Here is a 27,938-nt window from a genome sequence, read left to right on the forward strand (position 1 = left end):
CAGTAGCACTTCTCCTTTCCTGTATACTGGGTGTAATTCTCAGTATCTGTATTATTCTGTACATACACTGCACAGCTGCACAGTACCACTTCTCCTGTCCTTCATACTGGATGTAATTCTCAATATATGTATTATTCTGTATATATACACTGCACAGTACCACTTCTCATGTCCTTCATACTGGATGTAATTCTCAATGTATGTATTATTCTGTATTTATACACTACACAGTATTACATCTCCCGTTCTGTCTACTGGGTGTAATTCTTAGTATCTGTATTATTCTGTGTATATACACTGCACAGTAGCACTTCTCCTTTCCTGTATACTGGGTGTAATTCTCAGTATCTGTATTATTCTGTACATACACTGCACAGCTGCACAGTACCACTTCTCCTGTCGTTCATACTGGATGTAATTCTCAATATATGTATTATTCTGTATTTATACACTGCACAGTACCATTTCTCCTGTCCTGTATACTGGGTGTAATTCTCAGTAACTGAATTATTCTGTATATATACATTGCACAGTACCACTTCTCCTGTCCTTCATACTGGATGTAATTCTCAGTAACTGAATTATTCTGTATATATACACTGCACAGTACCACTTCTTCTGTCCTGTTTACTGGGTGTAATTCTCAGTAACTGAATTATTCTGTATATTGTGAGATGGGACTCAGTAACCTTGGAGGTGGCCGGTGTGTCGCAGAGAGCCTCAGCCATGAACTTGAATTCTTCGCTGGGACTTGTTGTTCCACAAGTCTTTTGGTAGCATGTTTCAGGGCTAGATGCATGGGATAGTCCCAGAAAGCAAATGGGCGGGACTGACCATCCACATGCCTCCCACCCAGGGGTGTATCTGGGAGAATATCATGTGTCTGGTGGTGATCACATGGCAGTCTACCAGGGCCCTGGAAGGAAATGGACCTGCTGGAGCACATAGTGAGACCATGTTAGGAGTGTGCTGAGACACCTGAATACGTATCCCCAGGAGAAGGAGGTTGTGAGCTGACTGGGTGTCAGCAAGTGGAGACCACCATATATCTCTTCATCCGGATACAGCTGAGAGGTCAGTGAATAAAGGCTGTGATGCCGGCACGGGGACACTGTGTATGAAGCCTTGCGAATATGTTTTAATGCAGTGTAACAGTGGTTTATGACAGGTTTAAATAAACCACATGGACATTTGAAGTGATAAAGTTCTCCTGTGTGACTCAATCCCGCTACCTGACGCATGGTCCCCCATATGCTCGGGGCCCACGACGTCACAATATATACACTGCACAGTACCACTTCTCCTGTCCTGTATACTGGGTGTAATTCTCGGTAACTGAATTATTCTGTACATACACTGCACAGTACCACTTCTCCTGTCCTTCATACTGGATGTAATTCTCAATATATGTATTATTCTGTATTTATACACTGCACGGTACCACTTCCCCTGTCCTGTATAATGGGTGTAATTCTGAGTATATGTATTATTCTGTATATATACACTGCACAGTATCACATTTCCTGTCCTGTGCACTGGGTGTAATTCTCAGCATCTGAGTTAGGTGGGCTTCACATCAGCGGTATTCTGCCGCAATGCCGGATCTGGCTAATACGTTTCCCTTCAATGCGTTTCCTATGGACTCGCCGGAACTTCCAGTCACATGTGGTTGTGTATGACGCACGCAACCGCATGTGACCGGAACTTGCAGCGAGTCCATAGGAAATGCATTAAAGTGAAACGCATTTGTGCCGGATCCGGCATTGCGGCAGAATACCGCTGATGTGAAGCCCGCCTTATTCTCTCTATATATACTGTATACTGCACAGTACCACTTCTACTGCTATGTGTACTGGGTGTAATTCTCAGTATCTGTATTATTCTGTATATATACAATTCACAGTAGCACTTATGTACTGTATACTGGGTATAATTCTTAGTATTTCTATTATTCTTTATATATACACTGCACAGTACCACTTTTCCTGTCCGGTATGCTGGGTGTAATCCTCATTATCTGTATTATTATCCATATATACACTGCACAATACCACTTTTCCTGTCCTGTATGCTGGGTGTTTTCCTCAGTATCTGTATTATTATCCATATATACACTGCACAATACCACTTTTCCTATCCTGTATACAGGATGTAGTTCTCAGCATATGTATTATACTTTATATATACACTGCACAATGCCACTTTGATTATCCTGTACACAGGATGTAATTCTCAGTATCTGTGATATCCTGTATATATTTTTACTGCACAGTATCACTTCGACTGTCGTGTACACGAAATATGGAAACTAGAAAAGAGAAGCGCTGATAGGGTTTTACTAGATTACACATACGGTTTAGCATATATCACAATACACTCACCGATTCAGGTTGTGAGAGGTCACAACCACCATAGATAGCATCAGATAATGGCGGCTGCAGCGGCCCCACGTGTTTGCAGATCAAAGTGGAGAAGGAGAAGGGGTTAAACCCGCGCAATCCGCCAGATAAATTCAGAGGAGATGTTGATAATTCAGAACATTCTTTTATTCCATGGGTCTACGCGTTTCAAGGTCTGTGACCTCTTCTTCAGGACCAGTAAATCAACACCGGTGTTGATTTACTGGTCCTGAAGAAGAGGTCACAGACCTTGAAACGCGTAGACCCATGGAATAAAAGAATGTTCTGAATTATCAACATCTCCTCTGAATTTATCTGGCAGATTGCGCGGGTTTAACCCCTTCTCCTTCTCCACTTTGGTGTACACGAAATGCAATTCTTATTATCTTGATTACTATGCATTATTTTCTTGTCCTGGTGTTGGAAAGGAAGCATTGGATTTCGGGATGTTCAGCATTGGGGGATTCATTATTAATTCTGTTCAGAAAATAAAAAATAATCTTGGAAAATCTGTTTAAATGGTTTATCCTGTCTGGAAATTATCCCCTATCTTCTGTGGTAAGTCATGCCCACTTTGACTTCTGTGGTAGTTATCCCCTACCTGTGGTAGGTCATGCCCACTGCCGCACCATTCACATGTCACTCTCCATATAACTCTTTCAATAAAGTGATGAGACGCATGACCAAGTAAAGCAAAATTCACTGTTTGGATGTGGGCGGGCATGTTATAGCATGTGGCAGCTGGGGTTTCTGTGCCAGAACAGTTTTTTTTCCTAGTCCAACACTGCATCCCCCATTTCCAAGTGCCTAAGGAGGTTTTCCATTACTTTTTTTCTCACTATGGGCCTAAAAACTAAAGGTGGCTTTACACGCTACGAGATCGCTAAAGCGATATTGTTGGGGTCACGGAATTTGTGACACACATCCGGCCGCTTTAGCGATGTCGTTGCATGTGGCACCAATTAGCGATTTTGAATCGTTGCAAAAACGTTCAAAATCGCTAATCGGTGACATCACCCCCTGTTCCCAAATATCGTTGCTGCTGCAGTAACGATGTTGTTCCTCGTTCCTGCGGCAGCACACATCACTACGTGTGACACCGCAGGAACGAGGAATCTCTCCTTACCTGCGTCCCGCCAGCGATGAGGAAGGAAGGAGGTGGGCGGGATGTTCGTCCCGCTCATCTCCGCTCCTCCGCTTTGATTGGTCGGCTGCTTAGTGACGTCACTGTGATGCCGAACGAACCACCCCCTTAGAAAGGAGGCGGTTCGCCGGTCACAGCAACGTCGCAGAGCAGGTATGTGCGTATGACGCTGCCGTAGCGATAACGTTCGCTACGGCAGCGATCACCACATATCGGCCGTACGATAGGGTCGGGTGCTATCACGCTCGACATCGCTAGCATCGGCTAGCGATGTTGCAACGTGTAAAGCGGCCTTAAGAGTCAAGTAGTTGCCAACTAACTGCATGAGCAGTCAGCGGTCACCCACTGATCAGGCCAGTGACTCAGATGCTCTATTTCACCAAAGTCTGCTCTTACTCTTCTGAAATACTCTGTTGATGGGCATTACTGCCACTGTCATGTTGATTGATGGCCAGTTCCCCACATGTTATTTAATGGGGCACATACAGTTAGGTCCAGAAATATTTGGACAGTGACACAAGTTTTGTTATTTTAGCTGTTTACAAAAACATGTTCAGAAATACAATTATATATATAATATGGGCTGAAAGTGCACACTCCCAGCTGCAATATGAGAGTTTTCACATCCAAATCGGAGAAAGGGTTTAGGAATCATAGCTCTGTAATGCATAGCCTCCTCTTTTTCAAGGGACCAAAAGTAATTGGACAAGGGACTCTAAGGGCTGCAATTAACTCTGAAGGCGACTCCCTCGTTAATCTGTAATCAATGAAGTAGTTAAAAGGTCTGGGGTTGATTACAGGTGTGTGGTTTTGCATTTGGAAGCTGTTGCTGTGACCAGACAACATGCGGTCTAAGGAACTCTCAATTGAGGTGAAGCAGAACATCCTGAGGCTGAAAAAAAAGAAAAAATCCATCAGAGAGATAGCAGACATGCTTGGAGTAGCAAAATCAACAGTCGGGTACATTCTGAGAAAAAAGGAATTGACTGGTGAGCTTGGGAACTCAAAAAGGCCTGGGCGTCCACGGATGACAACAGTGGTGGATGATTGCCGCATACTTTCTTTGGTGAAGAAGAACCCGTTCACAACATCAACTGAAGTCCAGAACACTCTCAGTGAAGTAGGTGTATCTGTCTCTAAGTCAACAGTAAAGAGAAGACTCCATGAAAGTAAATACAAAGGGTTCACATCTAGATGCAAACCATTCATCAATTCAAAAAATAGACAGGCCAGAGTTAAATTTGCTGAAAAACACCTCATGAAGCCAGCTCCGTTCTGGAAAAGTATTCTATGGACAGATGAGACAAAGATCAACCTGTACCAGAATGATGGGAAGAAAAAAGTTTGGAGAAGAAAGGGAACGGCACATGATCCAAGGCATACCACATCCTCTGTAAAACATGGTGGAGGCAACGTGATGGCATGGGCATGCATGGCTTTCAAAGGCACTGGGTCACTTGTGCTTATTGATGACATAACAGCAGACAAGAGTAGCCGGATGAATTCTGAAGTGTACCGGGATATACTTTCAGCCCAGATTCAGCCAAATGCCGCAAAGTTGATCGGTCGGCGCTTCATAGTACAGATGGACAATGACACCAAGCATACAGCCAAAGCTACCCAGGAGTTCATGAGTGCAAAAAAGTGGAACATTCTGCAATGGCCAAGTCAATCACCAGATCTTAACCCAATTGAGCATGCATTTCACTTGCGCAAATCCAGACTTAAGGCGGAAAGACCCACAAACAAGCAAGACCTGAAGGCTGCGGCTGTAAAGGCTTGGCAAAGCATTAAGAAGGAGGAAACCCAGCGTTTGGTGATGTCCATGGGTTCCAGACTTAAGGCAGTGATTGCCTCCAAAGGATTCGCAACAAAATATTGAAAATAAAAATATTTTGTTTGGGTTTGGTTTATTTGTCCAATTACTTTTGACCTCCTAAAATGTGGAGTGTTTGTAAAGAAATGTGTACAATTCCTACAATTTCTATCAGATATTTTTGTTCAAACCTTCAAATTAAACGTTACAATCTGCACTTGAATTCTGTTGTAGAGGTTTCATTTCAAATCCAATGTGGTGGCATGCAGAGCCCAACTCGCGAAAATTGTGTCACTGTCCAAATATTTCTGGACCTAACTGTATAAACTATTTTCTGCTTTAGGTGTTTTGAGCATTCTACCATGATAATCTATTTTCACTTATTCCCTTCTACTTACTTGTTGCTTGCTATGTGCAGAGGACATGCACAGGGACGGCAATCATCTGGAAAACCTCTGATTAGTCCATAGAAGCCTTGGACACACTGATCGCAATGGTCTCCAGTAGTATTATGTTTACAGGCCTAAAAAAGTGGAAAAAAAATTATAATCAATATATACATTATTTGTTAGTTAAAAACAAATCTTAATTCTAGCTATATTTTATTCCTGGCAAGATTTTTAGATGCAAGAGATTATAGGTTGTAGCTGTCTCAAGCTTTACTGATATATTCACAGGTTTGTTGCAAAAATTGCATCTAAAAAACTATTTATACAAATTAAAGGTCTTGTACTTTGTTTTCTGTAAACCCTAATCAAAAGAAATTGAATATATACCCTAAGGGCGGTGTCACACACTACAATATATCGGGCGATATGTCGTCGGGGTCACGGATTCCGTGACGCACATCCAGCATCATTAGACATATCGTAGTGTGTGACAGCTACGAACGACTGTGAACGAGCAAAAATAATCACCTTATTGTTGCTCGTTAACACGTCGTTCATTTTCAAAATGTCGGTCCTCCTGTGCTCCGGTTGTTCATCGTTCCTGAGGCAGCACACATCGCTCCGTGTGACACCCCGGGAATGACGAACACAGCTTACCTGTGTTCCGCCGGCAATGCGGAAGGAAGGAGGTGGGTGGGATGTTACATCCTGCTCATCTCCGCCCCTCTGCTTCTATTGGCCGGCTGCTGTGTGACGTTACTGTGACGCCGAATGTCCCTCCCCATTCAGGATGAGGATGTTCACCACCCACAGCGAGGTCGTTCGGGAGGTAAGTACGTGTGACGGGGGTAAACGACTTTGTGCGCCACGGGCAACAAATTGCCCGTGATGCACAAACGACAGGGGCGGGTGCGATTGCTCACGCGATCGCACGATATATCATCCCGTGTGATGCCGGCCTAAGAATTAGTCATCTTTTACACTGAGTAGCAATGCTTAAATGTGTAATCTCTTAAATCATATTGTATTAGGATGGTAAAGGTGTTGTTCGCTACTCAGACAATCCCTTCTCAATCGAAGTGTTTGCCCTCATTAATTAAAAACACTTATACTCACCTCCAATGCTGTCACTAGCTTTCCCAGGGCTCACGCGACATTGTTGTGTCCCACTAGCTCTGCACGGAGTCGGCGTTGGCTTCCCTCTCCCTGCCTTCCGATGTATCAAACATTGATAGAAAGTCAGAGAGCAGCCTCAGCTTTGGCTTCCTCTTGATGTTCGATTCATCAAAAGGCATGAAGGGCAGCCAGCACTAATTGATTGTGGGCCTTTTTTGACACAACAGTGTAGCATTAGTCTAGGGAAAGCAAGTGACGATACCACTGGAATAACTAAGAGCATGATATGCTTGAAACGCTTAGACCTGCTAGTTCCTAGGTCATTTTAATAAAAAAATTTATTTTTTTTTTTACTATTTTTGCCGATACTGGTGTTTGCACTTCCTCAGGCCTCTGCCACACTCACGTGAATTTCACGCACGTGCCGAGAGACACGTATTTTCCCTGCGTGTTGCGTGCAGGTAAGTACGTGTCTCTGGTACGTGCGTGACACGTGTGTTCTACGTGTGCTATCCGCGATAGCACACGTAGAATCAGTAATTATTATACTCACCTGGTCCTTCCTGCTGTCCGCGCTGCTGTCCGTGGTGCTGATCCTCGGTCTCCAGCCCTCCCGTCTCCCCGCTGCTGCTGCTGCCAGGCAGTGAAGTGAATATTCAATGAGAGTAATGAGCGGCGGTCGGCAGCAAGAGGCAGCAGCGGCAGAGACAGGAGGGCTGGAGAAGGTGAGTTAATGTTTTTTATTTTTTTCCCTGACATGTGTGTTTACTCCGGCGCGTGTCACACGGGACCGCATCCACACTACACCCGTGTGGTACGGGTGCGGGCCGTGTAACACCCGTGCTGCCGGAGAAAACACTGACATGTCAGCGCTTTGAAAATCGCACACACGTACAAACGCACACGGACACACGTTCCGTGTGGTTTTACGTGTGTGTGCCTGCTACCATAGGGTAGCATTGCTGTACATGTCTCCGTGCCGCCGGTACGTGTAAAAAATGCCAAAAACGTACCGGAGGCACGGATGTGTGGCGCAGGCCTTAGATGGTATTGCTCAGGAGCCAGCCTGTTTGTTCCGTGCACCACACCCAAGAAGGCACCCATCCACATTTGAAACCTGAGAGCTAATGCAAATTTTCTCTTGTGTGTGTTTGGACCGCTGGACTAGCTCAGGCACTGGAGGTGAGTATGCATTTTTATTTTATTGGGCTCAAACCAATAAGGAAAAAGAGTGGCAATTCTCGGGCCCTGCAACAGAAAGAAGACAAGGGTGTTTGTGCTCTGTATCTTTATATTTTATAATTAGAGTGTATCTTATAAGAGTGGGAATAAAGACCAGAGAACATACACTTTTGTATTCACTCTGTGGCAGCGTCCAGAAATCACTGATTTTTTTCCTGATTTATTTGATTACATTTATTTCCACAGGCGTGTGGGTCAGCGGTCGGAGTAGCAGCCCTTCATTTTTACTAGAACATAGTTTTGAGCATATACAATGCTTTGCTCATAGTTACTCCCTGTCATACACAGCTTTGCATTAAACTCGCCGACTGTCATGGCGGTGTCAGGATCAGTTCCCATTGGAATCTGACACTCCATTTGATGATTTCCCGGTGTTTCTGATCAACTCAGGAAAACCCATGCTTTGACCTGCTGTCTGCTCCTCTATAGACAGGCTAGCAAGAGTTAAACTCTGCTAACCTGCTTGTTAGGTTTCTTTGATCACATGTAAGGAAGCCAATAAATTATGCTCTTGTCATTTTTAAGCTGGAAGAAATCTACCTACACCAACTATAGTTTATGTTGTGTTTTTCTGTGGGTTGTAGTGTCCCATACTTGCTGGAGAAAGAGTTCCTTTGTGTTTTGTTTTGTTGTGGAGTTACCCATTGTCTTGTTATTTCCACCCTGCTCTTGTTTTCCTCCTTATCTCTTGTTGTCACACCTCTCTGTATGTATGCTGTGTGACAGAGTTTGTGTGTTCCTCTATTTTTCAATTTATGTGGGTTAAATAATACACCTGTCTTGACCCTCCCTGGTGGATGATGTGGGGGTATAAGATTAGGGCTGGTCAGGAGCAGGGCAAGAAAGGAGACTCAGTCATCCCCACCATTAGGGGTATCTCTGGGAATAGGGATAACACAAGGTCCCCTTGTCTGTGGGTCAGCTTAGGGGCCCCAGTTTCTCGCTATCCCCATAATCCCTCGTGACACACATTGGAGGTAACATACATGGAGCACGGTTTCTATTTTCCATTTCACTTTATTTTAATTGGGGCAAACAATCAGATTGAGAAGTTGTTGGCCTCGTAGTGGACAATTTCTTTAAAACATGCAATAATAAAGTTTTTTTTAATTGACACCCCATTTTTTAAAAAATGTTGGCTTTATCAAGGTGTTTTTAATTTACTCTCTTCTTTTAAAACCCCATACTATGGGAAATGGTTTAGCTTTTCAAAATACAATGATATGCAAACTATTGAGAGACAATTAACACAAAACCCTAGTGTAATGAATAACCTTTTTTAAATGTATGTTTAGACACAAGACAGTACTGCATATAAGTGTTTGTTTAGCAAAATAAATCCTTTGCTATGATGAATCAAAATTAAGAGAGAATAAAAAGGACAATACAAGAAGCATACCTGACAAACAGAGGTCTGTGAGTCACAGATATCACTGTGCCCATTGCATTGACAGGGAACACATGTCCCAAGAGATGGCCCAGGCCTTCTACCTGGGGATGCAGGAGCCATTCTGTAGAATCCATGGGCACATGACTAAAATAAAAATAAGACAAATATAAGCAGAATTTCAACCAAGACTTAAATTACCATAGTTATGATTCATTTGAGGTAGGGCGGTATTATAACTTGGCTCAGAAATAATTAGGGATGATCGAATACCTCAAATATTCAGCTTCGCGAATATTTGCCGAATAGGTCGCTGCTATTCGACTATTTGCGAATATTCGATGCGCAATGTAAGTCTATGGGAAACCCGAATAACAACTATTTGGAACTATTCGGGCTTCCCATAGACTAAGGGGTACTTTGCATGTTGCGACATCGCAAGCCGATGCTGCGATGCCGAGCGCGATAGTCCCCGCCCCCGTCGCAGCTGTGATATCCTTGTGATAGCTGCCGTAGCAAACATTATCGCTACGGCAGCTTCACATGGACTCACCTGTCCTGGGACGTCGCTCTGGCCGGCGACCCGCCTCCTTATTAAGGGGGCGGGTCGTATGGCGTCACTGCAACGTCACACGGCAGGTGGCCAATAGGAGTGGAGGGGCGGAGATGAGCGGGATGTAAACATCCCGCCCACCTTCTCCCTTCCGTATATCCTACGGGAGCCGCGGTGACGCCGGTAGGAGATGTTCCTCGCTCCTGCGGCTTCACACAGAGCGATATGTGCTGCTGCTGGAGCGAGGAACATTATTGGACCATCGCGTCAGCATAATTATGGATTACGCCGACGCTACACTGATGATACGATTACGACGCTTTTGCGCTTGTTAATCGTATCATCTAGGCTTTACACACTACGATGTCGCCTGCGATGCCGGATGTGCGTCACTTTCAATTTGAGCCCACCAACATCGCACCTGCGATGTCGTGACCCCTTACATTGTGCATCGAATATTCGCATAGCGGCGAGCTATTCGGAAAATATTCGCGAAGCCGAATATTTGAGGTATTCGATCATCCCTAATGATAATGTTTGTGATAATCCCCCTAAATTAGATATTTCTCCAGGCTACAGATTCGTTATTTTTACCACTTGTGTTCATTTATGGGACCATGTATTTAAGATAATTGATGTTAATCAGTAACACATATTGTCATTGTATTATTTTTAATATGTCAGAGAATAAGAGTAAAATACCTCACATGAAAGTCCAGAATATCCTGCTGGACATTCACATTTCTCAATTAGATTGGCTCTTGGACTCATGGTGAAAGATGTACCTTCTTCTGCTACTTCCAGAAATACTTCAGATATTCTGCATTCCACAAAAACATTATAAATGGATGAATAATGTATATAATAACCATACACAAGAAAAACACTAAATGCAAACCTAATTTATGGTTTTCCGGCAGCAATTACTCATTCTTATTATATATTGTAAAATTTTACAAAATAAAATAAAGCATTTGGGCAAGAACAAAGGTTGTACAATGTGAATGTATCACAATGAGAAGAAAGGAAACATTTTGACCTTTCATAATCTAATAGTTGGAATAGCTATTAGTTATTCTACAAAACAAAAACAAAGCAAAGTATGTTGGTACTTAGTTTCTAAAGATGTATTCTTGCTTAAAGAGAACCTGTCAGCATGATTTTTTAATGTAAAATAATGACATACCTGTAATCGTGCTCTAACACAGATTAAATTGATACTTTTGATAAAGAAATAGACTTTGTAGTTTTCTGCTAATTTGAACAGGAGATGGACAGAACACGCAATCTTTTCCTTCCTGTCTGTGATTCCCTGACCCCTCTGCCTCCTGGTTGTGAATGACAGGTTAGTGCTGATGTGGCACCCCTGAGGGTCCAGTCGCCACAGAGGTACTGCACCTCAGCCAGAGATTTGATACCCCATTCCTGGTAAGGAGGAGCACACAGACCACTGTACACACACACACTCATAGTACAGCTACACTCCATCAGGCTGTGGTTTGGGTGAGTTGCATCTTGGGGAGAGCACAGTCCCGGAGCCAGTCTGGAAGTGTAATTAGTTAGTGGGTGGACACTTAGAACAGAGTGCAGAAAGTGAAACTAAACAGTTGGAGTTAGAGGAAAATGAAGGAGGAAGCAGAGGGGAGCGGTACCAAGGACTGGAGCTGGATCAGCTCATCCTAGGACAAGGAAGAAGGAGTTCTAGAGCCACAGGAAGTGAGAGATCTACCTGTGGGCTCGCATCCACATCAGATACATTGGTGTGGAGGGACTTGGCCGCAAAGGGGATCGGCCCCTAGACTAGTGGAGAACTACAAGGCTCAGCTAGCAAAACTAGAGGTCGAGGTAACTTCAAGTGCTGAAACCACAACCATACGTAAATCCACTGAAAAGGTGACCACAAAGGGCCAAGGGATTAGGCAAAAGAGCCTCCCAAGACAGGGTCCATGGACACCGATTCAGGGCACTGTGTGTGAGACGCAGGGCAGGAGGGCGAAGCCAGCGTAGGAAGATGACCAAGAAAGGACACAGGAAGGTACACCGATCTTGTGCCTCCGAATTTCAACTGGATTCCGTCACTGTAGAACACAGCACTCCGAGGGCAGCATGTGACCGGCCATGGTGATCTTGAACTGACGACTGTGGGTAAAGAACTTATGACTGCTGCGAGGGTCACGGAGTCGGGCCCTGCCGCCGTGACATTCCAGAACAGAACCGCGGCCCGGTTCCGAGTTCCCCCCACGGCCTTAAGGCCCCGTCACACTAAGCAACATCGCTAGCAACATCGCTGCTAACAAACAACTTTTGTGACGTAGCAGCGATGTTGCTAGTGATGTCGCTGTGTGTGACATCCAGCAACAACCTGGCCCCTGCTGTGAGGTTGTTGGTTGTTGCTGAATGTCCTGGGCCATTTTTTAGTTGTTGCTGTCCCGCTGTGAAGCACAGATCGCTGTGTGTGACAGCGAGACAGCAACAACTAAATGTGCAGGCAGCAGGAGCCGGCTTCTGCGGAGGCTGGTAACCACAGTAAACATCGGGTACCCAAGAAGCCCTGTCCTTGGTTACCCGATATTTACCTTTGTTACCAGCCTCCGCCGCTCTCACTGTCAGTGCCGGCTCCTGCTCTGTGCACATGTAGCTGCAGGACACATCGGGTTAATTAACCCGATGTATGCTGTAGCTAGGAGAGCAGGGAGCCAGCGCTAAGCATTGTGCGCTGCTCCCTGCTCTGTGCACATTTAGCTGCAGTACACATCGGGTAATTAACCCGATGTGTGCTGTAACTAGGAGAGCAAGGAGCCAGCGCTAAGCGGTGTGCGCTGCTCCCTGCTCTGTGCACATTTAGCTGCAGCACACATCGGGTAATTAACCCGATGTGTGCTGTAGCTAGGAGAGCAGGGAGGAGCAGGCAGGAGAACACCCAGTGTATAGTTCGGCCCCTGTGCAGCAAAATCTTTTTAGCAGGAATCTTCAAATAGTGATTAAAGATGAACAATAAAGTGGATTTTTTCACCCAAAGGTATCAATGTAATCAGTGTTACGGTGCCATCACAGCCATGTCAATACATTTTTACAACTGTACCAAAATCATAGGATACTTCAAAGCTGACCATCACAATATTGTATGTAATTTACTCTTCAGGGAAAAAACATGGCCTTTATGTTGCTTTGGCTTTTTGGCCATACACTTTACTCTATATATTATGTTAATATTGTGATAAAATCTTTTAGCAGGTCAACATGTGCTTTTACAAAATAAAAATTGATATTATACACTAAAGAATTTGACATCCAGTTCTTTCACGTGGCAAATCTGTCTAGTGCAGAAAGTCAGAAGTTTTCCCGATATCTTACCACATAAGTGGGAGTCCATCATAAAATTTGTAAAGTCTGGGAAAAGAGGCAAAGATTGTATTGGTTTCTATATAAAATATGTCCTTTCTAGCCTTTTCTTTTGGCATAACATCGGCAAAGATGTGTAATGCAAAATTAAATTACACATACATGTTTAAAAAAAAAAAAAGTTGCTTTTTTTAATACTGTCACTAGATGTCTATGCTTTTATGTGTTTTTGTGTAACCACTCTGGTCGTGGTATGCATGGTAGTCTGTCATGGGTTTTGCTGGGACTATGTTATGATATTGTACTGAATTTGTTTAGTTGGGAGTCCTTATTCAGATTCAAGACAAAGGAAAAGTTTGAAAAAAAAATCTGAATATGTAAAACAACGCAAGTTAATGAGCCAGCTTGCTATACTTTCTAAAAATTGTGCTTTGATTGTTGAGGTAGCAAGGGTAGGACATAGTGATAGGGAGCATCCATATTTAGGTATCCAAATTTAGGTACACTTTGACATAGTTGCATGGCTTTTATGCTCCTTGATCAAAAACAGTAGAAACCATTCACGACCAAGGATGTCCGTGGCTGTCCCTTTAATGTGGACTTGCACAGCAAGCCCGCATTATTCCCCCACATGTCTACTTAGCCGATCAGCAGACATGTGCAGGTAACAGGCGTGAGTGGATCTCCGATCCACCCATGCCCGTTAACCCCTTAGATCCCGCTGTCAAACTCTGATACCACCATCTAATGTGCTCTGGTGGGGATTGCGCTGTTACCCATCTCCATCGGTGGCCATTTACGCACAGAGTGCCAAGGGGTTGCCATGACAGTGCGGAATCAGGTGATAACCTCTGTCGCTGCCATGATGTGCTTCCTGTGAATGACAGCAGAGCACTGGCACTCACAGGAGAACAACATTTCTACTGATCAGAGCAATACTGAAGCATTGCTTTGATCAGGAGAAGTAATCAAAGTGTGTAGGCATAAAGTCCCCTATGGGGACTAGTAAAATCATTACAAAATGTAAAAAAAGTTTTAAATCATATGAAAATAAAACCCTAAAGGCCACTTTACATGCTGCGACATCATACCCGCCTCTGTCGTTTGTGCATCACGGAAAAATCGCTGTCTGTGGTGAACAATATCGCTAGGACGCGTCAAACGGACTTACCTTCCTCACTGTGGGTGATGAACAACCTCTTTTTTAAGGGGGCGGTTAGTGCGGCGTCACAGCGATATCAATCAGTGGGCCACCAACAGAAGCGGAGGGGCGGAGAGCAGCCGCATTCACGTCACTCCCAGCTCGTTGCTGGAGGATGCAGGAATGCTGTTGTTTGTCATTCCTGGGGTGTCACACGTAGCGATGTGTGCTGCCTTAGGAACGACGAACAACCTGCGTCCAAAATGAGCAATGATATTTGGGAAAGGAACGACGTGTCAACAATCAACGATTTTTGCCATTTTTCGGATCGTTAGCGGTCGCTCGTAGGTGTCACACGCAAAAAAGTCGCTAACGATAACGGATGTGCGTCACGAATTCCGTGACCCCAACGATATCTCGTTAGCGATGTTGTTGCATGTAAAGTGGCCTAAAGAGTTCAAATCATCACCATTTTGCCCCATTGAAAATAAAACAATATAAAAAAAACAAACACATATTTGGTATCGCCGTGGTCAGAAATGCCTGATCATCATCAAAACGCCAGAATTACTGTTTTTTGGTTACCACATCATTGCATTAAAATGCAATAACAGGTGATCCAAAAGTCGCATCTATCCCAGTTCCAGATCCTGAAAAATGAAAAAACTCTACGGGACTTGGAAAACTGTGCTAAAAGTGCAAATCTTTTTAGTTTTACAAACGTCTGATTTTTGTTCTCACCACTTAGATAAAAGTAAAACTATACATGTTTGGTCTCTACAAACTAATCTTGACCTGGGGAATCATAATTTCATGGTCATTTTTTATTAAATAGCGAACATGGTAAATACAAAATTCCAAAAAAACAATTGTGCAATTGCACTTCTTTTGCAATGTCACCCCTCTTGGAATTTTTTTTTACCATTTTCCAGATAATATGAGGCAGAATGAATGGTGTCATTCAAGAGTACAACTTGGCCTGCAAAAAACAAGCCCCGATATGGCTATATTGACCTAAAAATAAAAAGACCCGATGTGAAGGTTGTACAATGTGAATGTATCACAATGAGAAGAAAGGAAACATTTTGACCTTTCATAATCTAATAGTTGGAATAGCTATTAGTTATTCTACAAAACAAAAACAAAGCAAAGTATGTTGGTACTTAGTTTCTAAAGATGTATTCTTGCTTAAAGAGAACCTGTCAGCATGATTTTTTAATGTAAAATAATGACATACCTGTAATCGTGCTCTAACACAGATTAAATTGATACTTTTGATAAAGAAATAGACTTTGTAGTTTTCTGCTAATTTGAACAGGAGATGGACAGAACACGCAATCTTTTCCTTCCTGTCTGTGATTCCCTGACCCCTCTGCCTCCTGGTTGTGAATGACAGGTTAGTGCTGATGTGGCACCCCTGAGGGTCCAGTCGCCACAGAGGTACTGCACCTCAGCCAGAGATTTGATACCCCATTCCTGGTAAGGAGGAGCACACAGACCACTGTACACACACACACTCATAGTACAGCTACACTCCATCAGGCTGTGGTTTGGGTGAGTTGCATCTTGGGGAGAGCACAGTCCCGGAGCCAGTCTGGAAGTGTAATTAGTTAGTGGGTGGACACTTAGAACAGAGTGCAGAAAGTGAAACTAAACAGTTGGAGTTAGAGGAAAATGAAGGAGGAAGCAGAGGGGAGCGGTACCAAGGACTGGAGCTGGATCAGCTCATCCTAGGACAAGGAAGAAGGAGTTCTAGAGCCACAGGAAGTGAGAGATCTACCTGTGGGCTCGCATCCACATCAGATACATTGGTGTGGAGGGACTTGGCCGCAAAGGGGATCGGCCCCTAGACTAGTGGAGAACTACAAGGCTCAGCTAGCAAAACTAGAGGTCGAGGTAACTTCAAGTGCTGAAACCACAACCATACGTAAATCCACTGAAAAGGTGACCACAAAGGGCCAAGGGATTAGGCAAAAGAGCCTCCCAAGACAGGGTCCATGGACACCGATTCAGGGCACTGTGTGTGAGACGCAGGGCAGGAGGGCAAAGCCAGCGTAGGAAGATGACCAAGAAAGGACACAGGAAGGTACACCGATCTTGTGCCTCCGAATTTCAACTGGATTCCGTCACTGCAGAACACAGCACTCCGAGGGCAGCATGTGACCGGCCATGGTGATCTTGAACTGACGACTGTGGGTAAAGAACTTATGACTGCTGCGAGGGTCACGGAGTCGGGCCCTGCCGCCGTGGCATTCCAGAACAGAACCGCGGCCCGGTTCCGAGTTCCCCCCACGGCCTTAAGGCCCCGTCACACTAAGCAACATCGCTAGCAACATTGCTGCTAACAAACAACTTTTGTGACGTAGCAGCGATGTTGCTAGTGATGTCGCTGTGTGTGACATCCAGCAACAACCTGGCCCCTGCTGTGAGGTTGTTGGTTGTTGCTGAATGTCCTGGGCCATTTTTTAGTTGTTGCTGTCCCGCTGTGAAGCACAGATCGCTGTGTGTGACAGCGAGACAGCAACAACTAAATGTGCAGGCAGCAGGAGCCGGCTTCTGCGGAGGCTGGTAACCACAGTAAACATCGGGTACCCAAGAAGCCCTGTCCTTGGTTACCCGATATTTACCTTTGTTACCAGCCTCCGCCGCTCTCACTGTCAGTGCCGGCTCCTGCTCTGTGCACATGTAGCTGCAGGACACATCGGGTTAATTAACCCGATGTATGCTGTAGCTAGGAGAGCAGGGAGCCAGCGCTAAGCATTGTGCGCTGCTCCCTGCTCTGTGCACATTTAGCTGCAGTACACATCGGGTAATTAACCCGATGTGTGCTGTAACTAGGAGAGCAAGGATCCAGCGCTAAGCGGTGTGCGCTGCTCCCTGCTCTGTGCACATTTAGCTGCAGCACACATCGGGTAATTAACCCGATGTGTGCTGTAGCTAGGAGAGCAGGGAGGAGCAGGGAGGAGAACACCCAGTGTATAGTTCGGCCCCTGTGCAGCAAAATCTTTTTAGCAGGAATCTTCAAGTAGTGATTAAAGATGAACAATAAAGTGGATTTTTTCACCCAAAGGTATCAATGTAATCAGTGTTACGGTGCCATCACAGCCATGTCAATACATTTTTACAACTGTACCAAAATCATAGGATACTTCAAAGCTGACCATCACAATATTGTATGTAATTTACTCTTCAGGGAAAAAACATGGCCTTTATGTTGCTTTGGCTTTTTGGCCATACACTTTACTCTATATATTATGTTAATATTGTGATAAAATCTTTTAGCAGGTCAACATGTGCTTTTACAAAATAAAAATTGATATTATACACTAAAGAATTTGACATCCAGTTCTTTCACGTGGCAAATCTGTCTAGTGCAGAAAGTCAGAAGTTTTCCCGATATCTTACCACATAAGTGGGAGTCCATCATAAAATTTGTAAAGTCTGGGAAAAGAGGCAAAGATTGTATTGGTTTCTATATAAAATATGTCCTTTCTAGCCTTTTCTTTTGGCATAACATCGGCAAAGATGTGTAATGCAAAATTAAATTACACATACATGTTTAAAAAAAAAAGTTGCTTTTTTTAATACTGTCACTAGATGTCTATGCTTTTATGTGTTTTTGTGTAACCACTCTGGTCGTGGTATGCATGGTAGTCTGTCATGGGTTTTGCTGGGACTATGTTATGATATTGTACTGAATTTGTTTAGTTGGGAGTCCTTATTCAGATTCAAGACAAAGGAAAAGTTTGAAAAAAAAATCTGAATATGTAAAACAACGCAAGTTAATGAGCCAGCTTGCTATACTTTCTAAAAATTGTGCTTTGATTGTTGAGGTAGCAAGGGTAGGACATAGTGATAGGGAGCATCCATATTTAGGTATCCAAATTTAGGTACACTTTGACATAGTTGCATGGCTTTTATGCTCCTTGATCAAAAACAGTAGAAACCCATTCACGACCAAGGATGTCCGTGGCTGTCCCTTTAATGTGGACTTGCACAGCAAGCCCGCATTATTCCCCCACATGTCTACTTAGCCGATCAGCAGACATGTGCAGGTAACAGGCGTGAGTGGATCTCCGATCCACCCATGCCCGTTAACCCCTTAGATCCCGCTGTCAAACTCTGATACCACCATCTAATGTGCTCTGGTGGGGATTGCGCTGTTACCCATCTCCATCGGTGGCCATTTACGCACAGAGTGCCAAGGGGTTGCCATGACAGTGCGGAATCAGGTGATAACCTCTGTCGCTGCCATGATGTGCTTCCTGTGAATGACAGCAGAGCACTGGCACTCACAGGAGAACAACATTTCTACTGATCAGAGCAATACTGAAGCATTGCTTTGATCAGGAGAAGTAATCAAAGTGTGTAGGCATAAAGTCCCCTATGGGGACTAGTAAAATCATTACAAAATGTAAAAAAAGTTTTAAATCATATGAAAATAAAACCCTAAAGGCCACTTTACATGCTGCGACATCATACCCGCCTCTGTCGTTTGTGCATCACGGAAAAATCGCTGTCTGTGGTGAACAATATCGCTAGGACGCGTCAAACGGACTTACCTTCCTCACTGTGGGTGATGAACAACCTCTTTTTTAAGGGGGCGGTTAGTGCGGCGTCACAGCGATATCAATCAGTGGGCCACCAACAGAAGCGGAGGGGCGGAGAGCAGCCGCATTCACGTCACTCCCACCTCGTTGCTGGAGGATGCAGGAATGCTGTTGTTTGTCATTCCTGGGGTGTCACACGTAGCGATGTGTGCTGCCTTAGGAACGACGAACAACCTGCGTCCAAAATGAGCAATGATATTTGGGAAAGGAACGACGTGTCAACAATCAACGATTTTTGCCATTTTTCAGATCGTTAGCGGTCGCTCGTAGGTGTCACACGCAAAAAAGTCGCTAACGATAACGGATGTGCGTCACGAATTCCGTGACCCCAACGATATCTCGTTAGCGATGTTGTTGCATGTAAAGTGGCCTAAAGAGTTCAAATCATCACCATTTTGCCCCATTGAAAATAAAACAATATAAAAAAAACAAACACATATTTGGTATCGCCGTGGTCAGAAATGCCTGATCATCATCAAAACGCCAGAATTACTGTTTTTTGGTTACCACATCATTGCATTAAAATGCAATAACAGGTGATCCAAAAGTCGCATCTATCCCAGTTCCAGATCCTGAAAAATGAAAAAACTCTACGGGACTTGGAAAACTGTGCTAAAAGTGCAAATCTTTTTAGTTTTACAAACGTCTGATTTTTGTTCTCACCACTTAGATAAAAGTAAAACTATACATGTTTGGTCTCTACAAACTAATCTTGACCTGGGGAATCATAATTTCATGGTCATTTTTTATTAAATAGCGAACATGGTAAATACAAAATTCCAAAAAAACAATTGTGCAATTGCACTTCTTTTGCAATGTCACCCCTCTTGGAATTTTTTTTTACCATTTTCCAGATAATATGAGGCAGAATGAATGGTGTCATTCAAGAGTACAACTTGACCTGCAAAAAACAAGCCCCGATATGGCTATATTGACCTAAAAATAAAAAGATTATGGCTCTTGGAAGAAGGAGAGGAACAAACAAAAATAAAAAAGTGATAATCGCCCTGGGGTGAAGGAGTTAATTTAATACTAAAGGTGTGCAGGCTCTATTTTGTTTTGGGGGGGTGGACGCCTGGCCATATTTTATGACCCAGAAGAAGCTGACAGTGGGCGAAACTTGAGTGAGGCTTGTTTATTTCTGAAAGATGCATGCCTCGTGAATATTGATGTATAAACAAACCTAATGTAGTATTGTGTAAACATCTGGAAGCTATTTTAATTCGTATTTTTTGCTACGTATTAGAAAGTGTGATAAACAGTGGGAGTAGCTGTACTTCCTAAAAGAAAAGTTGTTATGAGATGACTGTATGCCTGTTATTGGAGGAAGAGAAAACTGCTGCACCCCTTCTTTATGTCAGGACACCGGTAGCACACAATCATTTTTTTCTACATTTATACTTAGGGTCATGAAGTGCATATGGGTTTATCTATTATTCATTTCTATTACAATGCAATATGCTAATGGCCTTATATTCGTAGATGGAAAATTTATTAAAATAGCCATAATTAACAAACAACTTTTTCTAACTGAATGGCTCATTCTCTGTGCCTTCTATGACTATCTGCACTTATTGTCAGAAAGTGTAGTCATGGGAATATTTCCAAGATTTAAGAGTTCACCATAGAAAGAATAGAAATAGCCACATAAACAGTCTTTGTTTGCAATCGCATTGTATCTTACTTTAGTGCACAAACCATCAGGATTTCTGAGCTTTTAGGGTTGATCAATACAAACTAGAAGAACTAAGAGAACATGTCAAGGACATTAGGACAATGGGGAATGTTAGAAGAAAGAAGCTGGGGAATAAGGGAAATAATAGTTGAACAGTCATTAACATGGACACTTGATATTTATCAGTTTCCTATTCTCTCGTGGTTCCTTTGATTGATCAGACATTATCTCCACTTCTTAAGACACTACTGAGCAACTGACCTGTCACCAAAGGGCTTTTCATTTCTTGTACACCTCCTAATTCGTATGGGACTAATACTTAAAGATAAAGCTGCACATATAAATATTTATTCAGAGCAGTAGAGCAGTTTTCAGAAACAAGTCTCTGTGCATTTAATGAAAAATCTCTTTCCATCATCTTCATAGTTTGTATACAGCATACTATTTACAGGCAGAGATGTAAATTTACATAATAATAAACTTTGGGAGCACAGAGCTACTTGTTGCTTGTCTGAGAGGCTTTCTGAAAGCAAGTTATGACTTGCTGGCAGCGCCACTCAACTCTTTGGGGATTCATCCCAACTAGTTCCCAATCACTGCTTGAGATTTTTAAATAATTTGAAGTAAAATGAAGAGCATATTTGCCATCCGGGCTGATCTAATTTATTATCGCTTTATGTACGCTTCAAAAACAATGCTCCGTCTTGGAATTATATTGAGACACAAAATAAGAATGATAGATAGGATGAAAAGCTCAATACGTGTATGCATACATAAATCACCAGCATGTTTATGGCTGGAAAAAAAAGTATATTTCTGCTAGTCTGTGATTAATATAACATTTATGCTGATTTATTCTTTTGTTTGATGCATTTTATTGCTTTGTTCTGGTGTTCGGTAAAGTCAGTCTAATTTATCCAAGAATAACCACTCCCTTGTGTCACTTGTGCCGCTTGATATTCATCATTTTCAACAATTCCCTTTGTGTGAGGTGTTATTAGGTACACTTAGTTATCAAAGTCTAACTAAGGAGAGTGTCCATGCAGAAAAAGAAAATATATGGTTTGGAAGTTCAAGAATACCTATTAGAACATACATTTTAAAGCTAGGGATATAGTTATATAAATTATAGTCCTTAGAGTTCCAACTAAGCTCTGCCATAGCTGCAGTAGAATGACACATTAAACTCTGAGGGTCAAATAACAGATTTTACATCAGAGCCAAGGAGCTTTAAACTACGTCTTTATTTTATGCTAATCAAAGAGGTGAGAATCGATTTGACAGACTCCAGTTCTTTGACCAGGTCAATAATCTATGTCCCATGGACAGGAGGCCTTCAAATCTCCTAATCTCCCTGGTCATCTTTGATTGGTGAACCACAATTATGAAAAATCATCAACCAAGATATCCAAAAGCAGATCCGGGAATGTGGGAGGTAAGGAGATTAACAGTCCCTCCGTCTACCAGTCACCGACCTGGCCAATGACTGGAGTTCTGCAAATTGATTTATTAATCTGTATTATTATTTAAGTAGTGAAAATAAATTCAATACTGTATAAGAAAAAAATGTTGCTTTTGCAGTCATTTTCCTAGACCCGTAATGTTTTCATTTTTTGGGATATGGGGCTCGGGATGGCTTATTTTTTGCGGCAAGCTAATGTTTTATTGCTACTATTTTGAGGGTAGAGGACATAAGATGTATTGATCGCCTTTTGTAGCAATTTATTGTTATGTTGCAAAGGGCAAAAAAATGTAATTCTGGTGTTTTTAATTTTTTTTTAAAGAACACTGTTTATCGGTTGAATTAATTTATTTTAAATTTTGATAGATCAGCCATTTCTGAATGCAGCTATACCAAATATACATTTTTTCCTTGCTTTAATTGTTTTATTTTCAATGCGGAAAAACAGGGATAATTTGAACTCTTGTTTTTTTTATTTTTTTATATTTTTAAATCCTTTTTTATTGGATTTATTAGACCCCTTAAGGGACTTTAACTTGCTATCAACTGATTGCTTGTGCCATACATACATACATGCATAGCATGGCATCGACACGGCTATGTATAGAAGAATTCATGATCTCCTCTGAACGCTGCCATGGACTGTCATGACATCCCATCGACGCTCCGCGATAACATCACCTGTGCGCTGATGGGAAGAAGCAATTACATGCCCCCCCCACTGGGGGAGCATGTAATTTACGTATGTCAAGAATGAGGGTTCTTAATCCTCACCCTATGTCCAAAGGCAGCCATCACATTCAGACAGGGAGAAAAAAAGAGGCTGCACACGTACAGTATGTCACAAACATGAATACATTCCTCACATTTTTATAAATATATAAATATTTTATATCTTTTCATGGGACAGCAATGAATATATGACACTTTGATACAATGTAAAGTGGTTAGTGTACAGTGTAAATTTAGTGTTAGGCTGTGGGTTGAACTTAGTGGACTTCAGACTAGCTCCAACCTGAAAAAAATATGAAACTATAGTGCGATCAAGTAACACACAGTAATTAATGTCAAAAGTAATCCGTGTACAGCTTCTTTAACAGTGTAAATTTGATGTGCCCTCTAAATAACTCGACACAGCCATTAGTGTTTAAAACGCGGTCAACAAAAGTGAGAACACCCTTTTAGTGAAAAGGGCTAAATTATTCCAAATTAGCCATTTTCCCTCCCCTGTGTGATCATTAATGTTACAAGGTCTCAGGTGTGAATGGGGAGCATGTGTGTTAAATTTGGTGTTATCGCTCACACACTAAATCAAACTGGTCATGAAAGTTCCACATGGCAGCTCCTGGAAAAGAATTCTCTGAGGATCTGAAAAAAAGATTATTGCACTACATAAAGATAGCCTAGACTATAAGAAGATTTCCAAAACCCTAAACTGATCTGTAGCAAAGGGGCCAACACCATACAGTAGTTTTACAAGACAGGTTCAATTCAGAACAGGTCTCGCCATGGTTGACCAAAGAAGTTGAGTGCACGTTCATAGTCTCATATCCAGAGGTTGTCTTTTAAAAATAGACTTATGAGTGCTGCCAGCATTGCTGCAGAGGTTAAAGGGGTGAGGTGTCAGTCTGTCAGTGCTCAAGCCATACTCTGTACGCTGCATCAGTTTGGTCTGCATGGCTGTCTTCCCAGAAGAAAGCCTCTTTTAAACATGATGCACAAGAAAGCCTGCAAACAGTTTGATGAAGACAAAAAAATTAAGGAAATGGATTTCTGGTGCAATGTCCTGTGGTCTGATGAGACCAAGACAAACGTATTTGGATCAGATGGTGTCAAGCGTCTGTGGAGGCATCCAGGTAAGGAGTACAAAGACAAGTGTGTCTTGCTTACAGTCAAGCATGGTGGTGGGATGTCTTGGTTTGGGACTGCATGAGTGATGCTGGCTGTGGGTAGCTTCAGGTAATTGAGGAAACCATGAATGTCAACATGTACTGTGACATACTGAAGCAGAGCATGATCCCATCACTTCAAAATCTGAGCCACAAAGCTGTATTCCAACATGATAATGGCCTCAAATAAACCTACAAGATGAACACTGTCTTGTTAAAGAAACTGAGGGTAAATATGCTAGGCCTAAACCCTTTGGGGCATCATCCAATGGAAGGTGGAAAGAGCAAGGTCTCCAACATCGACCACCTCCGTGATATTGTTATAGAGGAGTGGAAGAGGATTACAGTGGCAACCTGTCAAGTTCTAGTGAATGCCATGTCCAATAGAGTTAAGGCAGTGTGTGAAACTAACTGATGGCCAAACAAAATATTGACAATGGGCAAAATGTGGCCATTTTCAGTTAGGGGTGTACTCACTTTTATTGCCAATGGTTTTGACATTAATGTCTGTGTGTTGAATTAGTTAGAGGGCACACCAAATTTACACTGTGCAGTGACTAAATTACATGGTATCAAAGTGTGATATCTTCAGTGTAGTCACCTAAAAAGATCTAATAAAATATTTTCAAAAATGTGAGGGTGTATTCACTTCTGTGATATATTGTATATTGGCCATTCCAAATATTTATTTAGTAGATTTGGAAACAGCTCTTCATTCATTCTATTTCTAGATGTAGTTAAATGAGTTAGGCATTTTATCTTTAACTAAATATCTTGGTTTAAGATTTTGTAGCACTTACTGATACTGTAGATTCTCCTGCACTTATCAGTAATAATAATAATATTTATTAATTTATATAGTGCTATTGATTCCACAGCGCTTTACATACATTGGCAACACTGTCCCTATTGGGGCTCACAATCTAAATTCCCTATCAGTATGTCTTTGGCATGTGAGAAGGAACCTTATAACCAGGAGGAAACCCACGCAAACACGGGGAGAACATACAAACTCCTTGCAGATGTTGTCCTTGGTGAGATTTGAACCCAGGACCCTAGTGCTGCAAGGTTGCAGTGCTAACCACTGAGCCACCGTGCTGCCCATGCAGCTTTCCTGAAAGACTGCACAGCATTTCTGTTCTCAAAATAGGAGCTGATAGAATAATAGGTGATCAGACCTATCCAACAGTCCCCTCCAAATAAAAAAACAATCCTCCCATGTAAAGCGTTTTACAAATGGAGGACACTAATATACAGGCCTGATCACATGCCCCTCCATCAGTAGTCAATTGGTGGACAGGTGAGCTATGCAATCTGTGAGTACAGGAGTATAATGCCTAATTATTAGTTTTATTAGTAACACATTTTGTAAATATAAAGATAATGTGACAAACCCCTTTAAGAAAAAAAGGAAAGACCCAACTGGTATCTATGTGCAACTCCAAAATTTCTTTCAAAAAAATATTTCAATGCCATATTCATAGAAATTTAGGCTTTGAAATTAGCATAAAAACTCCTTCATTACATACGCCGTACATGTATGGCGCAAGTTGGAATCAGTAGTATGGAACGGGTTTACGGATGAGCACACTCCATACTCAGCAGGGCATGGCACTGTATTACAGCCAGGATCTACCTCTAACAATTGCGAGTGGAGCAGAGCTACTATGGGGTAAAATGAATGGTGCCATTCAAAAGTACAACTCATCTGACAAAATACAAGCCCTCATATGTCTATATGAAAAGTAAAATTAAAACGTTCTGGCTCTGAGAGGAAGGGGAGGAAAACTAGAAATGTAAAAATGGAAATTGGCAGTGTCGTAAAGGTATTAGTAGGATAGTTATTAATAAACAAATAGGTTCTTAAAAGTGTAATAATTTGAGGTATCAATCATTGGGATAATATAGGAAGTGGAATGGATTTTTTATTAAGAACTATAACAAATCTTACCTGGTTTGTCTCAATTCTCTACCATACGATGCCTTAATTAGAATGTATTGTATATCATAAAGAACATCCATAAAGTCCTCACGACTTACAGGTCTTCCATCCATATGTTTCCATTCAAACTATACCAAACAAGCAAAATGCATTATTTAGCTTTAATCATCACTGTTTAATGTTTATGAAATAATATCTGGAAGGCCCATTTAATAGACAACTATACCTCTGTCATCTCAATATCATGCCTAGTTAGTTGTCCATTTTGAGGATCTGGAACACTTCGCACAATAATTTTCTGGTTTGTGGCAGGACCACCTCTAATAACAAGCTGGGGCTCATAGACTGATGGTCCGGTTTCTTCTCGAGCTTCAAAGTATATTGTGTACTTAAACTTTCCACCATAAGCTGTTAGCTTCAAAATAGAAAAAAATGTATTTTTATGTGGCTTTTAAAGGACTAGACACATTTAAAAATGACTTCATTTTGAAACAATTCTGAATTAATGAGATAGAATATCAGTAAATCATTTGAGTATACAGTAACATTTTTATTTTTATGTGATACCATGGACTTTTACGTGTGGTTTATTTTTTCTGTGACTTTATTTTTTTGCACATAAATATCTGATATCTACAGTATATATATCTATATATATATATCTATACATATATATTGTATGTAAATCTGGGGAAATGTAATCCAATAGGGTCATGCACACCACTGGATAAAAATATGGTTGGAAAATTAGATTTGTTTGCGTGCATTAAAAAAAATACACAACATGCTCAATTGAATTGCCTACATCAGAATTAAGGATGAGCGAACTCGAGAGGTATAGTTCAGGCTTTGTACTGGACACTGGATTTTTGGGCCTGGGCCTTGAACTCGAACACAGACTTTTAAAAAAGTCTGTCAGAGTTCTGAGTTCGGGTGCTGCTCGTATGCTAATGAAGTTTGATGAAAGGCTGCAGCACAGAAAATCAACAACCTTTACTGCATGTAGAATTTGCCTGTATGTTGCTGTGAATAAAGAAAAAAGAAAATATGTGGGCTCTAGCCTATTTTTGATAACCCAACCCAAAAAAATAATAATGTAAAAAAAATGGACTAGGGTCCTTTCTATTTTTAATAACCAGCTAAGGTAAGAAGACAGTTAGGCTATTTGGCCTACTTCTGCCTAAAAATAGAAGCCAACAGCCACCCCAGAAGTGGCACATGCATTAGATGTGCAAATTCTAATTCTTTGACCAGCTCTTCCTGATTCCCCTGGTGCAGTGGCAATAGGGGTAAAAATTGTGGGGCTGAAATCAGCTGTGAATCAATAGCTGACAACAAGCCTAGGGGTTAGTAAAGGAGATGTGTCTATCAGACACCCCGATTACTTACACGACAAGTGTAGAGTTAAAAGACACATACATGAAAAAAATAGTTTATTTGAATAAAGAATCCCCACACTCTCTCGTTCACCAATTCATTAATTTTAAAAAATTATTGAAGTTACAACTCATCCAATTGGGGAATAGAGTCCCCCCACACTCCCTCGCTCTTTGTTTTATTATTTCAAAAGAAAACCTCAAAGTTCTGACAAAATCCAAAGGATTAATGTCCTATGACACCCATCGATCCTAGGGAGCTTGATTCTGAGAGCCTTCTCAGAACGAGACTCCATTGGTCACTCCCAGTCAGCTTTAGGCACGGAATTTCTCATTCTTAAAATGTTTTCAGAACAAAGCACTATAGGATTCAGGCATCGTAGGACATTACATTACATCATTGGATTATCTCAGACGAAGGATTTATTTTGATTAATAAGTTTGTGAAGAAAGGA

The 27,938-nt window shown here is 42.0% G+C and overlaps 1 protein-coding gene across 6 annotated transcripts in view; it reads right to left on the reverse strand.

Moving 5' to 3' along the window:
• LAMA2 (laminin subunit alpha 2) overlaps nt 1–27,938 on the reverse strand; it is a 1,231,414-nt gene that overhangs the window by 307,064 nt on the left and 896,412 nt on the right. For all 6 annotated transcript variants that reach the window (XM_075339908.1, XM_075339907.1, XM_075339906.1 and 3 more), the window contains 5 exons: nt 26,334–26,522; nt 26,117–26,235; nt 10,749–10,866; nt 9,506–9,640; nt 5,758–5,882 (listed from right to left, as the gene is read on the reverse strand). In XM_075339908.1, coding sequence (XP_075196023.1) covers nt 5,758–5,882; nt 9,506–9,640; nt 10,749–10,866; nt 26,117–26,235; nt 26,334–26,522 — 686 coding nt within the window. The remainder of the gene's footprint in view (nt 1–5,757; nt 5,883–9,505; nt 9,641–10,748; nt 10,867–26,116; nt 26,236–26,333; nt 26,523–27,938) is intronic.

Source organism: Anomaloglossus baeobatrachus, chromosome 3, assembly GCF_048569485.1.
Source record: "Anomaloglossus baeobatrachus isolate aAnoBae1 chromosome 3, aAnoBae1.hap1, whole genome shotgun sequence".
Classification (NCBI taxonomy): Eukaryota; Metazoa; Chordata; class Amphibia; order Anura; family Aromobatidae; genus Anomaloglossus; species Anomaloglossus baeobatrachus.